The sequence below is a fragment of the Rhincodon typus genome, chromosome 18, assembly GCF_021869965.1.
Source record: "Rhincodon typus isolate 14 chromosome 18, sRhiTyp1.1, whole genome shotgun sequence".
NCBI classification, from domain to species: domain Eukaryota; kingdom Metazoa; phylum Chordata; class Chondrichthyes; order Orectolobiformes; family Rhincodontidae; genus Rhincodon; species Rhincodon typus.
The window spans coordinates 46,443,901-46,462,528 of record NC_063349.1 but is presented as its reverse complement, the minus strand read 5'-3'; the positions used below and the strand labels follow the sequence as shown (position 1 = coordinate 46,462,528).

Here is an 18,628-nt window from a genome sequence, read left to right as displayed (position 1 = left end):
CTTCTTCAGAAAATTTTCTGAAGAAGGGTCTAGGCCCGAAACGTCAGCCTTCCTACTCCTCTGATGCTGCTTGGCCTGCTGTGTTCATCCAGCTCTACACCTTGTTATCTCAGGTTCTCCAGCATCTGCAGTTCCTACTATCTCTGCTCTGTCAGGCAGTTCTCCCAACTTTGCACTAGGCCACAGATATTATTAAGGAGGACTTTGCAGGGGCAATAGGGCTATTTCTGCCGTTGGCTTTTCCGGTGCCTAGGTCAATGCCAAGTGGTCCGTCCAATTTCATTTCTTTCTGAAACTTCATAGTGATTGATCCAGTCGAATGGCTCACTAGGCCATCACAGTTGGCAGCTGGGAGTCAACCACATTGCTGTGTCTCTGGAGTCATACGTAAGCCAATCCAGGTGAGGATGTCAGATTTCCTTCCCTGAAGGGCAGTAGGGAGTCAGATGCGTTTTTCTGACAATTGACAATGGTTTCACGGTCATCAGTAGATTCTTAATTCCAGATTTCTATTATTGAATTTAAATTCCACCATAGCCTGAAGCTCAATCCGACCAGCCCTGATCTCACTGAATGACTGAGTAAGGTCACGGGGCTGAATAGTGTATTCATGCTTTTAATTCATAACTCATACATAAAGTTTAGCCTGCTAAAAATTCATGATCAAAAGTTCAGAGGAAGGGTCACTGGACCCGAAACGTTAACTCTGATTTTTTTTCTTCACAGATGCTGCCAGACCTGCTGAGCTTTTCCAGCAACTTCTGTTTTTATTCCTGATTTACAGCACCTGCAGTTCTTTCAGTTTTAAAAATTCATGATACCTGAAATATAGTGAGATTCCCTACTCTCCCTTCTCTTTGCCAAACTATCAAAGATATCATCCTGCTGAACTCACAAACACCAGCATTAACATTATTAGCACTAGCACATTTTGCACACTGAAAATTTGTTGTGAATCTAGTGTGACTGCATAACTGCCATGGTTGTGACTAAAATAATTCAGTAGACTCAATTACTTTAGATTAAGAAGAGAGATTACATAGACTGGATTTGTATGCCCTCAAATAGAAGCAGTTAAGGGACCATTTGGTTCAGGTTTTTATGATTTTGAAAGATATGTAGAGGGCAGATAAAGAGAAATTCTATTGGCAGCAAAGCTACAGAAGGGATATAATCTTAAAACCAGAGCCAGGCAATTCTAGAGAAAGTAAAAATAAAGACCCTGTCTCAAAGAAGAGACACTGGACTCGAACGTTAAATCTGTTTTCTCTCCACAAACGCTGCCAGACCTGCTGTGTTCCTCCAACAATTTTTGTTTTAATTCAAGAGAATCACTCTATGCACAGTGAGTGATAGAATTGTGGAACCCCTTCCACAAAATGTGATAAATTCTAGGTCAAATAATAATGTTAAATAGTTTATAAATAGATATTTGCTCTCTAAGGGTATAAAGTTTATGGAGTCAAGGCCAGTGGAAATGGAGTTAAGACACAGATCAGTGTAATCCCATTGAATGACAGAATAGATTTGAGAAGCTCCCTGGGCTTATTACAGTTCCTATGGGGGAGTTGCAAAGTAAGCATGGTGAAACACATTTAAATATTACTGTTCAATCATCAGAACATAACTTCAAAAGACAATATCTATTTTCTGGTTTTATTCTCAGGCCTTCCAACCTGCCTTCTCTGTACCTGCCTGAGTGGATCTGTTTACTGTGATGACACAGATATCAAAACCATACCTCCTCTCCCCAAGGAGACCACTCACTTTTATGCACGGTTCAACAAGCTCACCGACATAAAGAAAGGAGATTTTGCTGGGCTAAGTATGATAATGTGAACCTTCGGGCTTATCGTTATGAAAAGAAAGACAATGTTAATTTCTTTATATGGAATGCATGTTCTTGTTCTATTTTGTAATTCTTGCATCACCATCAATTTGTTTGCTTGGTTGCGGTATAATGGCAATAGAAACGTGAATGTAAACAAAGTAAAGTTTTGAGTGAAGGAGCCCATAGCATTTGCTATGACTGATGTAAATAGAGTTAAGATACAGATCTGGTTATAATATCTACAGTCCACAAGGAATCAAAGGTATCTCACTCTGTTAAAGAGAGACAAATTGGCTACATAGCCTGGGGAGTACCACTTCATATTAAGCATGGGGCAGGGAAGGAGGCAGCCAGATGAATACCATGAAGGTTGAAGGTACACCATGAATGTTATGCAGCATTACAGTTTAGCCATTTGGCCAGTTGAGCAGGCTGACTGCCACAGATCAGCCATGATCCAAGTGAACTGTGACTGCTGGTTTTCAGGATTTTGAAAGGTATGGTTAGGGCAGATACAGAGAAAATTCTTCTATTGTTGGAGAAGCTACATAAGGGACATAATCTTAAAATTACAACCAGGCAATTCAAGACAGAAACTATGAAACACTTCTGTGCACAACAGGTGTTAGAAATGTGCAACTCCTCCCACAAAAAACCCAACAGATTCTAGGTCACTTAATAATGTTAAATCTGTTATTAATAGATTCTGTTCACCAACGGTATAAAACCAAGACCAGTGGATATAGAGTTAATATCCAGATCAGGTGTAATTCCATTAAATCATAGACTTGAAGGCTTGAAGAGCTACCTATCCTGACTGCAAGTGTTTCATGGATTAAATGGCAGACTCCTGTTATTACAATCCTAAAGGAACTTTATGGAGGCAGCATAGCCTTAAAATTTGAGTCAAGCCATTCATTGGTTGGAATAACTCAGGGAGTCTGACTGTAAAGGAAAATTTTTTATTGTTGAACACCAAAATAGAGCCACTACATGTGGCGTACAAAGGCTAGTCCTAGTCTGAAACAGACGGTTCTGCAGACATATCTATTATAAAGCACTCAGGTGATGAGTCCCAGCTGGGCAGACCACTGCCTGTTACCAAGGGAACTCATACTCGGCTAACACCACTGGGAGATTGATTAGTGACTCCCCCATGGGCATAAAGAGGCTTATCAGATTGGTAATGTCAGAAAGCATGCAGAGGGAAGTGGAAAAGCTGTCAAACTTAGGGACGGAGAGGGACAGTGGCAGAGGTTATCAACTGAAAATATCAGAAGTCAGATTGATACACTTTTGCATGCTGCTGCTGGAGGCAGTGTTACAGAATTTTCTTGCCACTTTCCTGAGACCCACAGAGTCACCAAAGTCAAGGAAGTATGCAGGATTGCAACGTGGGACAAGGAAGCAGGGTTGAATGTGGCTTGGAAGGGGAAAATTCAGGAAGCAAAGAGAAAGGTCAGGAGTCTACAACAGGGAGAAGGAGTTGCATAAATGTCCATACTTATATGGTAATTCTAATTGCAGATAATATTGCAATTGTGTAATCTATTGCCTTTATGGAAGCACATTATCTTAGCATTGTGCTGAGTTTAAATTAACACACTACAAATCGCTTACCTTGATCGGGCAACTGTTAGGACCATATTGATATTAAGAAGGGACTATTACGTTTATTATTTGTTTCCAAGTATATCTATTGTGAATAATTATCATCTTAGATCACCTAAAGTCAATTGACGCAACAAGTAATAGAATTATAATGGTATTATTGGTTCCAAGTATATTAATTGTGAATAATTATCATCCTAGATCACCTAAAGAGGATTGACGTGACAGGTAATAGGATTTCTTCAATTGATGAAGATGCTTTCAGGCAGTTGCCTGAACTGGTCGATCTGATGGTTGCTTCAAATGAACTTGTGCAGCTTCCAGAGCTACCCCAAACTATGGTCAGCATTGATGCAAGTTACAATAAATTGAACAGCAGTGGGATAAAGAATGAAGCATTCAAAGTAAGACCCATTATTATACACTTTAGTATGTCCTTTTTGACAAATGTCTTGCATGGTCGACTTTCAAATTTGAATGCAAGGTCTGATTAGTTTGAAAGTTGATTGAACTTCTTTAATACAGCAGACCTTCAGTCCTTTAATATTGTATCCATGTTTCTTTAAAAATCTTTTTTGCCTGTACACATTTCTTCTTTACACTACATGGTTATTCTTCCATGAGTTTTTCATACTGTATGTGTTAATTTTTCCATTTATGAAGTAATTTACCTATTAAACTATGTTGCAGTTATTACCCAATCACAAATACTCTTCGGAGTAGTTTTCAGAGAAGCCTGTGACAGGTTGGTGTACTCCTCGTTTCTTTTCTCCTATATAGAAAGCAGAAGAACTAAGGCATTTTTTTCAATCACTTAAGTTTTTCCTTCATGGCAAATATTTGCTCTCAAATCCTCTTTGTACAGATATGGTGCTGACCCTGTGTTAGTGAGCGTAATTTTGAATCTGGGAAATAGTTTAAAGTAGGTGATATAAATTTAACTGCCGATTATATAGCTCCCCTGAAGAGGCTCTTGTGGTGGAGTAGTAGTGTCCCTACTGCTACGCCAAGAACCCCAGTTCACGTCCCACTTGCTGCAGGAATAAGAGCTCTGGATAGATTGGTTAGAAAATACCTACATTTATCATGATCAAATTCAACAGAAATAAAATTTGGGAGTGTAGTTATTTTAATCAATATGTTATAACACACCTTGAGGACAAGTGGGATTGAACCCAAACATTCAGGATCAGAGGAAGGGGCACTACAACTATGTCCATATCCCTAGGTTTGCACATATTTTTAATCAATCACACATCCACATCAGATGAGACTTCAGACTACAGCTTTTTGCACAGTGTTGCTTAAAGGATTATCTTGCTTTTGCTTCTGTTATCCTCTTCATACAGTTTAATGTTACATACCAAAATGCTAGTGGACTCTTGGTTGTACAGCTCTAACTTGTATTTTGTGGCTGCTGTCCACTTCAGGGCAGTCTAAAGAAAATCCTCAAATTATGTTGTCCTTCATCTTCATGAATTTTAAAGCAAAATTGTTGTTTGGTGAAAACTCCACTCAGATAAAAGCTGTAAACTTTCATAATCTTGCATTTAGGAATAGGTTAGATGTTCTTCACTCCCAGTATCAATCTCAAACTTAATGACAGTGACTGCAATTTTTCCATCACATTGTGTTAACTGGTAATGCTCAATAATTGATGATTCTTTGTTTTCTCATTGTTCCTTCTTTTCCTTTGAATTCACAGGACATGAATAACCTTGAATATCTATATCTAGCTGGCAATTTATTGAATCATGTTCCAATTCCTCTGCCTGAGAGCCTCCGTTCCATTAACCTACAGGTATAACATAGACCATTCAAGTTGCATATATATTGTGCTAAACCTGATAACCTAATGTCACCACATCCTCCAAAAATAACATAACTATAGACCAGGTATCAAATTCAGGTATCAGTTTAGCAAATTTAGCAAAACACAAGGAGACGCCAGTAGACATGTTATCAAGAGACCGTGGACATGGGTTCAAAGTTCAAATCCCACCATGGCAGCTGTGAAATTTAAATTCAATTAACGGAGATCTAGAGCAGAAAGCTAGTATCAGTAATGGCAACCATGAAACTATCATCAATTGTCATTACAAAAAAAACAATTCATTAATTCCTGTCAGATAAGAAATCTGCCATCTATTCCTGGTCTGACCTACGTGTGGCTCTGGACTCTAACAATATGTTTGACTTTTAACTGTCCTCTAAAATAGCTGATGAAGGTTTTTAGTTCAAGGGTAATTACAGAAGGGCAACAAATACTGGTTTTACCAGTGATGCCCTCATTCCATGAAAGAATAAAGAGAAAAAAGTTATATTGCTCAGTGTGAATCCAGATAGTGGCGCATAAACAGAGAAAGAAAGAGAGAAAATACTGCTCAGTTCAATACTGTTCCGATTTCATCCCTTATTTCAAATCTCAGTGATCAATGATTCTCCCAATGTACCACACCAACAACAGGATGGATGCCTGCCTTACGAGCCCTACAAACTTCCATACTTCTAACTACCTTAAGTAGTTTAGCTGTTGCACATACAAATAAAAATACTATATGTAGCCTCAACAATATTCTCACTCTGTTTATCATATATGATGATAATTCTTACATCTTTTAATCAGACATGTTCCATGCATTGTATAAGAGCATAAGAAATAGGAACAGGACTAGACTATATCCAGCCCAATCAAGCCTGCTTCACCATTCAATATGACTCTGGCTAATATTTGGCCTTACCTCTACTTTCTCACCCACTGCCTGCATCCCTTGATTCTCTTAGAGACTAAAGATCTCTGTCTTAGCCTAATATGTATTCAACAATGAAGCCTTCACAACCTACGAAGCTAGAGAATTCCAAAATTCAGAACATTTTCCTAACTACACCAGTTCTGAGGAAAGGTCACTGGACCTGAAATGTTAACTCTGACTTCTCTTCACAGATGCTATCAGACCTGCTGAACTTTTCCAGCAACATCTGTTTTTGTTGTTGAGTAAAGAAACATTTGTCTCAGTCCTAAATGACTAAACTACAAAAGAGCCTAAGGAGACTTGACAGGATAGATTCGAGAGAATATTTTCCTTTGTTGGAGAGAATCAGGTGATATTTTTAAGACAGACATTAGGTCAATTTTTTTCTCTCAGAAGACTGTTAATCTGTGAAATTCTCTTCCCCAGAAAGAAATGGAGGCTGGATCTTTGAAGCAAAGTTAGATAAGATTTTGTTAAACAATGAGTCATGGGTTCTTGAGGGGGAAACAGAAAAATGGAATTATGACCACAAGCAGATCAACTACAATCTTAACGAATGTCAGAGTAGGATTGAAGGCTGAAAGCCTTCTTAAATTTTATGTTCCCATGATCTGCCTCTTATCCTGAGACTCTGCCCATGAGTTCTGGATTTACCAGTTATGGGAAACAACTTTTCCTATGTTGTATTACCCTATGTTGTAATCTCAAAGCAGATTAGTAACTTTTAAAAAGAAAAGCAAACTCTCAGTTATTAACTGAAAGAATTACTCCATTTGGTTTCATATTTCAAACAAAAAACCTTTTACGGTATAGGAAAGTAAGTACTACTAATTTGATACTATATTTCAAAACATTAATTCTACATGCCCAGAAATCTCAACAGATTAGCCTCCATTCTACTTTTATTTTCACCCAAAGAGTTCGATACTGTATAGAATCTTGAGCATTTATCCACTTTTCCTGAATCTAAACCAATGTGTGCCATAGCTCTCATTTTAATTCTCCTCAATGTTCCTAGTATTCTCCATGATATGAAATTTCTTGGGGTCTTTCCATGATGACCCTTTAATGCTTCTTAAGCACCACAAGATCATGGAGACCTCAGCTAAAGCACAAGATGCTTTCTCTCTCTGCCCATTCCTGAGCTGTCCTAATTCTAAATATAAACTGCCTGTTTCAAACCTGTTACAAAGCTGAGTAATGGTTTCAGTGTGAAAACATACAGATAAATACGAGACGATATGTAATCTCCCAGCTATCTTACCCCATAACAATGTCCCACATTTATAATGTCCCAGATAAAGATTTCATCAATTCCCTTCAATTATCAACCAATTGTTTTTCTGACAATTATATGGATACTTTAAGATGGTTCCTTGTTTACTAATTGGTTTTCAACCTTTCTTTGACCTGGGAAATTACATGAACAATTCGGATGACAAATGAAGACATCTGGCCTCCATCAAGAAATGTAGAAAGGGACCATTTCTAACTTTGGCCTCATTAAATAGACACAAGTCACTCTTTATAAATGGCAATAACTTCAGGTCTGTTTACCACTCCTTCAGGAGTTTCCATTCACCTTACATCCAACACTTCAATCACTTTGGTTTGGGGTGGGGATGAGGGAGATGATCAGAGAGGAATTTTACAAGATTCTTTCCCGAGTTGATCTAAAGTTCTTTTATGCATATCTTGCAAAATTGTGCAGGTAATTGATAATGGTTGTGGGAAGGGACGGTGAGGGCAGGCATGGGCAGTAGGGTGCATGGATAGGCCTCACATTGTGGACTAGTTGAACCATGACAACACAGAATTCACCTCAGGAACTAATTGTCTTCCTCCTGTGCTTTTTCAAAATTTTGCTCATAGGATGAGGGCTTGCTGACTAAGTGAATATTTATTGTACATTCCTAATTGTCCAAGGGGCAGTCAACAATCAACAACATTGCTGTGAATCAGGAGTCACGCGTAGGTCACACCAGGCAAGGATGGCAGATTTCCCTTCCTATAGGACATTAATGAAATTGATGGGTTTATTTAAAATGACAATTGACAATGTTTGGAGCTGAAAGAGCATAGCAGGCCAGGCAGCATCAGAGGAGCAGGAAAGTTGACGTTTCAGATCGGGACCCTTCTTCAGAAATGGGGGAGGGGAGCTGGGAAATAAATAGAGAGAGGAGGGGTGGGGCAGGGGAAGGTAGGTGGGATGGTGATAGGTGAGTGTAGGTAGGCAGTGGTGGGGATTGGTCAGTGAGATGGGAGGAGCGGATAGGTGGGAGAGAAGATGGACAGGTTTCAATAGGTCAAAGAGGCAGAAATGAGAGGGAAGGTTGGTCATGGAACGAGGCCAAGGGTGGGGAAATTTTGAAATTGGTAAAGTCCACATTGAGATCGTTGGGCTGTAGGCTCCCAAGGCGGAATATGAGGTGCTGCTCCTCCAGTTTCTGCGTGGTGTCATTGTGACACTGGAAGAGGCCCAGGACGGACATGTCGCCCAGGGAGTGGGAGGGGGAGTTGAAATGGTTCGCGACTGGAAGGTGTTGTCATTTGTCGCAGACAGAACGCAGGTGCTCTACAAAGCGGTCCCCGGGGACCTGCCCTCTGTTCGCGACAAATGACAACACCTTACAGTCACAAATCATTTCAACTCCCCTCCCACTCCCTGGGCGACATGTCCGTCCTGGGCCTCCTCCAGTGTCACAATGACACCACCCACAAACTGGAGGAGCAGCACCTCATATTCCGCCTTGGGAGCCTACAACCCAATGGTCTCAATGTGGACTTTACCAGTTTCAAAATCTCCACACCCCCGGCCTCATCCCATGACCAAGCCACCCTCTCATCCCCGCCTCCTTGACCTGACACAACCTGTCCATCTTCTCTCCCACCTATCTGCTCCTCCCACCTCACTGACCAATCCCCACCACTGCCTACCTACACTCACCTATCACCATCACACCTACCCTCCCAAGCTCCACCTCTCCTCTGTCAATTTATTTCTCAGCTCCCCTCTCCCTTCCCTCATTTCTGAAGAAGGATCCTGACCCAAAACATCAACTTTCCTGCTCGTCTGATGCTGCCTGGCCTGCTATGCTCCTCCAACTCCACACTGTGTTATCTCTGACTCCAGCATCGGCAGTTCTTACTATCTCTGAATCGACAATGTTTGGCCAGATTTTTATTGAATTCAAATTTCAACCATCTGCAATGAGAACACTTGACTGGGATTCTGGTTTACATGTCCAGTGACACTTCCAATAAGGCACTGCCTCCCAATATGTTTGGTTCCATGTTAAGGCAGGGAATTCAAGAAAGGTAGCCCTAAACGCAGCTGCCAATTGCAGTGAAAAGAGATTGGGGAGTCAGGGGGCATTCCAACAGGTGATCAGAGTTAGAGGAATAGGGAATATGGCTGGGGACAGAGGTTAAAATTATAGCAATTACCAACATGTTGATTTAGAGCAGGGCATGACACAAAAGGTCAACATATAGCTAAATCATAAGATTTTGAAAGGGCCTGATAGTGTAGAAATGGAAAGATTGTTTCCACTGGTCGGGCACTCTAAAACACAGGAAAAACGACCTCGGATAACAGCACCATAATTTAGGACTGAGAGAAGGAGAAATTATTTCACTCAAAGGATTGTGAAATTTCTACACAAGAGGGCTCTGGAATCTCCAACTTTGAATAAATTTAAAGCTGGCAGAGTCAAGCTTTTGGTCTCTTGGGTGATCAAGGGATATTGGGAGTGAAATAACTCCACAGTGGCTGGTATCCTGTCAGCAAGTCAGCATTTATTTACACAAGCATAGTACTTGACATTGATCCAGCTCCCTCAGAATCAGCTCTCAGTGTGAACAGAACCTCTGACACTCCTGTTTATATTTGTCAGCCAGGGCTCTTTGATCAGACCAGATTAACAAGCCCAATCAGGGAACTCATGATCTATGCGGTCACCTGGCTCACCTCATTACAATCACTACAGGGAGCAGGTGGATAGTGAAATTGAAGTCCAAGATCAGCCATGATCATGTTGAATGCAGGGCAGGCTTGGTGGCCCAAATGGCCTTCTCCTGTTCCTATTTCTTGCGTTCGTGTTCTTATCTTATTACCTTCGGGGATGGAGACTCATTTACCTTACAGACTTCAAGATACGGACATTACCTGGTCTTCTAAGCTCTGTTTCTTGTATTTCTGCTTTTTTAAAATTCTGTTTTTGTATCTAAAATGGCTGTTTTGGTTTGGTATCTAAGATGGTTTGTTCTGTTACTTTTGGGTTTTTTATGCCTAAGATGTCATCAGAGAATTGCAACTTTGTACATTTTTCACCGTACTCCTGTATCTTTGTACCTGAGTATATGTGACAATAAAACCTTATTCTGATAAACTAATGTGCCATTTTTTCTAATCTTTTCAGAACAACAATGTTCAGCAGATTAACGATGACACTTTCTGCAACTCAAAGGACATACACTATGTTCGCAAGGCCCTGGAGCTCATTCGACTGGATGGAAATCCCATTAATCTTAGCAAAACACCTGGTGCCTACATCTGTCTCCCACATGTGCCCTATGGCAATTATTAAAGATCTCTATTTCTATTTCCAGTTCACACAAAAGAAATCACAGCAGGCCAAAGCCTTTTACTATTGTGCTTAGGATTTTCAACAGCAAATACTTCCTTTTCAAGAAATCTGTTTAAGTGCCACATCCATGGTATTTCTCATGCTCTAATGAATGATTGAATCAGTTCTGTAAAGGAAGAACATATTCAAAATAACTATTTGAAATGCTAGGCAATAAAGCAAGAGAAAGTAAAAGTTGTAAATGTTTAATAAGGAAAACTACTTTGAAATCCAATCTGTATTGACTCTGCCAAACAAAATAAATATGATCTGGCTTAAAAACACTTTGATATTCATTAAGCAATGTATGTGCTCCATCAGTACATTGTCAACTTATTTCATGTTATAAGCCTGATGCTATAAAAAGAAAAAATTATTTTGCCTTTCCATTTCTTTGAAGCATTTTACATTATTGTTAGATTATAATGAACCCCGTCTGCATTGTAAACATTATTCCTAATTGTACTTGCAGCATGAATAAATGTCTTATTAATGTTATTTTTAAAGCCTCTTAATATGAAAAATATTGAATCTTGTTATATCTACAGGAAAAACTACAAAACTTAGTTGTAACTAGATAATGGTAACTTGGTAATCATCAGGATAAACTTTTTGGTGTTGATTAAGGTGGGACAAGCAAGCTGAAGCAACAGTAAAACTTATTTGCGGTAACTGTTTCTTTGATTTGCATTTTTAAAACCAACCACTGATGTGGAATCTAGCTTATGATGTTGAGTTCATTCATTTATTTATGTAAATTAAAATTTAAAACGTTTTGTTTAACCATTAGGTCTCATTTAACTGCTTTCTTGATCTCTGGAATAGACTGTAACTTGAGTTTAAGCAGCAAAAATGCAATGGGCAATTAGTATTTGAGGCAGGTGGGTGCATGGGTACATATTCTGGTTTTATTTTTCAAGTGCCTAAATGTACCTGCTTCATGGTATAAATGGCAGATAATGAAGGACTGGCATTGTGAGTCCCCACTCATAATTCTCTATCCCCACCTACTCCTGCATGCTGTTCATGGCTGGTTGGACAGAGTTCCTCTCCCTTTTAGATCCCCAGGGAATTTCTGTCGTTGGGTCAGACAAAGAATATTCCTGTTTCAGACTGATTTATAGCCATTCTGGTGCTCACACCCAGGATTTACAGTAAGAATGTGCTGAAAGAACTTTTCTTTCTTATTTCACAAATGAAAAGAGAAGACATTTCTGGCATTTATACAGCTAGTCAAGAATTTCAAAATATACCAAAATATTTTGCATAAAATAATTGAATTTTAAGTGCCATTGTCATTGAGATAGATTGGCCATGATCTAATGGAATGGCAGAACTGGGATGAGAGAATGAATGTCCTCCTCCTCTTCCTATGTATGACGTGGAAGTGCCGGTGTTAGACTGGGGTGAACAAGGACAAAAATCACACAACACCAGGTTATAGTCCAAAAAGTTTATTTGAAGGCACAAGCTTTGGGAGTCTTGCTCCTTCTTTGGGTGTCAGTGAGTGAGGCGGCATCAGACACAGAATTTATAAGCAAAAGATCAAAGATCAGAGAACTGTGTGAATGTCCTGAAAAAAATCTAAGATGGCTGTTAAATCTTTAATCAATTAGAAAAGATTAATATGCAAATCCCAGAATTTCTTTCAAATCACTGCCCCGAGATAAGTAAAGGTTTTATCAGTATACCAGAGGTGACATCTCAGGTGAGATAATGCCCTTTAGGTGTAAGGCCTTGTTTAGAATCTGGCTGTGTATTAATTTGGAGTCAGACTGGCTTTATTTTGAAAGTAGGAATTTATGAAATGGCACATTGACTGTCTACAAATTGTGTGCTTTTTGAACAAAATAGAATATATCTGCAATTACAAATCTCCAAATGCAAATTTACTATGTGTGTGTGGGGGTGAGAGAGAGGGAGAATGTGTTTTTGTGTGTTTGTGTGTGTGTGTGTGCGCGCACACGTGCGTATGAGAGAGTATGTGTGTGCATGAGTGTGTGTGTTTGTGTGCATGTGTGTGTCTGTGCACATATGAGGGAGAGAGAGAGTGTGTGTTTGTGTGTGTGGGGGAGAGAGAGGGAGAATGTATGCGCGTGTGTGTGTGTACATACGTGTGAGAGAGAGAGACTGTGTGTGTGTGCAAGTGTGAGAGAGTGCTTGAGTTCGTGTGTGCATTAGTGTGAGTGAGTGTGTGTGTGTGAGAGAGAGTGTGTGTACGAGAGAGGGTCTGTGTGAGTGTGTGAGTATGTGTGAGTGAGTGTGTTTGTGTGAGATAGAGAGTGTGTGTATGTGTGAGTGTGTGTGAATGTGAGTATGAGAGTGTATACTATGGTGGGTCATCTGTAGTGCAACATGAACCAAAGATACAGATTGAGGCCATCCTCATGGTTATCGAACTTGGCTATCAGCCTCTGCTCGGTGACTCTGCATTGTTGTGTATCCTGGAGTCCGCTTTGGAGGACGTTTACCTGAAGATCTGAGGTTGAATGTCCTTGGCTGCTGACGTGTTCCCCCACTGGTAGGGGGCATCCCTGTCTGGCGATTGTTGCGCAGTCTCTATTCATCCGTTATCATAGGGTCTGCATGGTTTACCAATATACTATGCCTCGGGGCATCCTTGCCTGCAGCGCATGAGATAGACAACATTGGCTGAGTCACGAGTAGCTGCTGTGCACGTGGTGAGTGGTGCTCCCATGTGTGATGGTAGTCTCCATGTCAATGATCTGACATGCCTTCCTATGTAGACAACATTGATTTGCAAGTAATGCAGTAGCCATTTCCTGCACAGCAATGCCTCACAGACAGCAAATGGGTGAATAGCTAGCTGTGTTGTTGGTCATCACCTTGGTTTAAATGCCCTACTCAAAAGACAGAATTGCCTAGAATGCAACACTTTCATTGCACTGGAGTATCAGTGTTGGTCATGTGTTCAAGGTGTAAAATGATCTGAAATCGTAACTTTGTTGGTTTTTGCACTCGCATGTTACAAGCTGTGCCCGATAGGAGTCCAGATTAGAAACAGGGTTACAAAATAATGGTGGAATCTGATAGGGGTCTAAGCAATATGGGCGATGGCAAGATTTGTGGCAGAATTGGATGAGAAGTCCCATGAGGACCATCTCAGCATTGGGAGCATCTTGTTGCATCCTTTAAGCTTTTGCTGAATGGTGAGGTGAGTTTCTCTCTAGGCAGCCGTGAGTTGAAATTAAGAAGGATTAAAGCTTGTACAATGCCTTACTAATGTTAAAAATTCTCTTATTAATATTCAGTTTTCTACCCCACCAAATGTATCAAACTAGCTAGATATTGAGAATTTGACATGGATGAGAGAATACATACCTTGTCAGCTTGTCACTGCCTGTGATCAACCTCCATGCTTCTCAGCATCAAGCAACATCTTAAGACACATCCTTGGATACTAGCCACATATACTCCACTCATCCAGGGACATGGGCATCCGATACGTTGCCAAACTCTCATCACCGTTATAATACCTCTTCAATCCATTTGCAGGCCACTTATGCAGCACATATTGGTATTGCAGGGAGCACTAGCAACTTGCATTGAGAGGGTGCAGCTAGGAAACTTTGCATGGAGGGGCAGGCACCCAGCTCACAGATTAGACTAGGCTGCATCTCAGGGCTGTTTGCTTGTCTCTCTTAGCACTCACTCACTTAGCACCAGCATACATGCTCACAGCATCCAATGCTTTGCCTTGCCTTGCCTTACCATGCCATGCTATGCATATTGGCACTGCAGCCAGAACTAAAGGCTATCAGTACTACCGTATTAACAAGGTCTTTAGCACAGACGCACAGCCAGGCTACTGCCATGCACGTAATTAGGAATCTGTCCAGGACGATGACTGCTGTATGAAACACTTGAGATGTCAATCTAAGATGTACAGCATGTGCCAGCTGCCTGAGCAGCAACACACTGCACATTCATTCAACCAAATAACCATGTCGTATTGGCCTAGTTCTCAGTCCAATATAGGGGGCTCATTGTCTGTCAGCAAGTCCTAGTGCTATCAGACATGGGTATAGTCTGTACTCAGTTTAAGCGTCTAGCGATAATAGTCGATAGCTTGGACTGCTCAGTCAGGTGATATAACTGTCTACAGTCCAGAGAGTGAACAATGGTCAGTCCAACAGGGCAAGCACCAGTAGTCAGGGGAGTCAAGGCTTGAGTATTAGGAAAGCAGACACATTTTCAAAGGTGGGGCTACCTGCTAAGGCAATCATGTTGATCTCCCTTTTACAGAGGCTTTAAGTGTTGGCTGAAAGGCACAATACAGCTAATGAAGAGATAACAGCAGAAAGGGCAACAATATTGCAGCCAGACCTTGAGAATATCCAGGTTTGAGCTGACAGGTGGCAAGTAACATACACACCACACAAGGGTGAGGTAATGGCCATTTTCAACAATACAGAATCTAACCATCCAAGCCTGACATTTTATGACATGACTCAAGCCAGGGCACCATACTCTTACCAGACTGTACGGGTGTTCTATCATTACAGACGTACTCAGATAGTGACTTAACCTGAGGGCCACCATGCCTTAGGCAAGGATAGAGGTTGAGAAAGAGAGTCCTTCATGGCAACCTCAGCCAGTGTGGGAATTGAACTCACACTGCTTTGCAAACTAACTGTCCAGCCAAATGAGCTAAACCGACCCCCAATGATATTACTACCACTGAATCTCTCATTATCAACAGACTGGAAGTTACCATGGACTAGAAACTGGGCAGGACTAGCCAAATAAATAAATTGGCTGCAAGAGAAGGTCAGAGGCTAGGAATGCTGCAGCAAATAACTCACCTCCAGCTCTGAAGAAAGGTCACTGGACCCAAAACACTAACCCTGTTTTCTTTCCACAGGTGCTGCCAGATGTACTGAGTTTCTCTAGCAATTTCTGTTTTTGCAATTCACCTCCTGTCTCATCAAGTTTATCCACTATCTACAATGCACAAGTCAGGAGTGTGATGGAATGCTCCCCAATTACCTGAATGAATGTAGCTCCAACAGCAGTCAAGAAACTCAACACCATCCAGGACAAAGCAGTCCAATTGACTGGCACCACATCCACAAAGATAGATATTCACTCCCTTTACCATCAATGTTAAGTAGAAACAGTATGTAGTATCTACAAGATGCAATGCAGAAATTCACTAAGGCTCCTTACACAGCAGCCTCCAAACCCACAATCACCACCATCTAAAAATAAGGGCAGCAGATACGTGAGAATACCATTACTTGAAGTTCTCTTCTTAGTCACTCACCATCATGACTTAGAAATATATCACTGTTCCTTTTGTGTAGTTAGATCAAAATCTTGGATCTCTCTCCCTAACAACATTGTGGGTTGTACCCACATCAAATGGATTATAGTGGTCCGTCACCATCTTCTGAAGGGCTACAAGGGATGGACAATGAATGTTGGCCCAGACAGTGATGCCCACATCCCATGAACGAATTTTCACTAAAGTCAACAAGAGAATATTTGGTTTCAGAATGTCTTTCATTTACCACTGTCCTGAGACTCTTGCATAACAAAATGACTGCAGCTGTGCTGCGTGGAGAAGCTAAAAATGACACCTTTCATACCTTGACCATGGTCAGTCAAAGTTGCATCATTACCCCAACTCATCATGGTCTACTTGATCGGCATCATTCACTTCATCTGAGGTGACCTACCACCAGTATAAACATTTGATATGATTTGGAACAGGAAGTTCCTCAACTTTAATCACCATTGGGCAGAAACAAAACTCCCCTCCATGGACATTCAGGACCCCCAGTTTGTGAATAATTGCAATGCGATGGCTCACTCTGCACAGGATGCTCAACCTTTTGATCATTTCATATATGATAATTGACCTGTCCTTGAATATTGTCAAGCCAAAGGTCTTCCACAACCTTCCTGAGCCCATTGAGCATATCCCACTCCATCTATATAGATGGGCTGTCTCTAGAGTATGTGCAGCACTTCCCATTTCTCAGCAGCCACTCTCCCAATGAGTCACAATCAATGAAGAAGTACAGTACTGAGTCAACTGTGTCATGTACCCTTCCTCAAGCTGGAAATCAACAAATGCTCTAGTCTACAAGTCTGTTGAGTTGACCACTCTCTTCTACTGCAGTAAAAGCTGGGCCATCTAGTGATATTACATTAAATGCTTAAGAGTTTCCACCAGTAGAACTGATGTCAAATCCTGGGATCAAATGTAAGCACCACCAGACCCTGTTCTCCATGAAGCTGTTACTACAAGTATCAAATCTGTATTGCTGAAAACCAGTTCCAGTGAACGGATTATTGCATTTGGATGCCTGAAAACTGTGCCTTGGCAGTTTGGCAGCTCTCAGTTCTCTGTTGGCCAATGTTTAAAAATGGCCAAAAGAAAAAGTACAAGAATATGTTAATGATTGTCCGAAGCTAAGGAGTATTGACAACACTAACTGTGATGAGAAAATTGCTGACTGCTCAGCACGGCATCTCCCAATCCATGAAGGTGCAAGTCACTTTGAAGCTGAGTGACTGAATGCGAGGTGGAAAGACGGTGGTAGAGGAAGGAAAAGAAAGATAACTCATTGCTGAAAATTCCGTCTTGCCAAGAAACAACATGCTCCCACTGTAGAAAAAGTTTTAGATTCAAAATTGACCTCCTTGGTCCTCTGAAGATTCATTCAGCCTGACAGATATCATCCTCAATTCTGAGGGACCATTACTGGTGCAAATCTTTCATTGATTAAGTGGTTACTTTTAAATTTTCAAGAAAGATCTTCTGGTATAGTCTGACTGAGATGTTTTTCTGTGGCCTAGTTTCAAGCTTCAGCTTCAGTTTCGGATTTATAGTTGTTTGCTTCTTCTCACCCTCTTCCTGATCCAAATGGTTGTGCAAAGTTCTGTTCTTGGAAACTTGCATCTTGGCATTTCATGTATTTGTATTACTGCTGTGAATATTGCATCCTCAAACCATTAACATCCTTAAAGATTCTTTGGTGTTTTTGTTTTCTCATTTGCCTTCTTGCTCTGTCTTGTTCTTCTGGTTTGTTCGGTGTATCTTTTCCCAGTCTTTGGGCTTTCCGTAAGCTAAATAGTTTGATTTATATACAAGACATTTCTATCCATATATAAACTCTTGAGATCATCCAGATCTCCTACATGTTTTTGTGTCTTGTGTAGATTCCTTCGTTACTGCTTCACTACATCAACACTGTTTTCTGCTTTACCCTTGACTTAGTTGAAGGCTAGTCATTTGTGTAGACACCTCTAAACAAGCCTTCATGTGCTTGTACTGCCTGAACAGCCTGCAAGGTTGTAAGCTTGTCTTTCCAATCAAAGCTTTTTCTACATCAGGATGTGTAGAGCATCAACGGGCTGATCTAAAACGTCTTATATTTTTCATTAAATTTGTATTTATTGGTGACATTTTTCAATCTCTTTGAAATTGTAAACATACAAATCGAGTTCCTGCTTCAAGCTCTGAAATTCATTTTCACTTTGGCTGATCTATGTTGAATTTCACAAAATGTTTGACTTGGTTTTAACTGCCGTCCTTACTTATCTCCCAGTTATCAGCAATGAAAGTGGCCAAAGGCAAAAAGATCTGGAAATTAAGGGTTAAAGACAAAAATGATCTGACTGTTTTTTCTCAAAGGCTCTCGTACACATTATAGTGCAAAATGGCAAATTCACTACAGTGTAAGGGCATTGGAAAATTACAAACACGTTTATGATCTGCAGTGAAATGCAAATCCTTTTAAAGTCACTTCAAATATGTGGAATTATTAGATATC

General features: G+C 40.5%; 1 protein-coding gene across 1 annotated transcript in view; it reads left to right on the top strand.

The window, feature by feature from the left end:
- Positions 1-10,838, top strand: part of LOC109935784 (epiphycan) — a 36,849-nt gene extending 26,011 nt beyond the window's left edge. The window contains exons 3-6 of the mRNA XM_048607940.1: positions 1,621-1,825; positions 3,644-3,846; positions 5,148-5,243; positions 10,617-10,838. Coding sequence (XP_048463897.1) covers positions 1,621-1,825; positions 3,644-3,846; positions 5,148-5,243; positions 10,617-10,784 — 672 coding nt within the window. The 3' untranslated portion in view covers positions 10,785-10,838. The remainder of the gene's footprint in view (positions 1-1,620; positions 1,826-3,643; positions 3,847-5,147; positions 5,244-10,616) is intronic.
- The last annotated feature ends 7,790 nt before the right edge of the window (positions 10,839-18,628 follow it).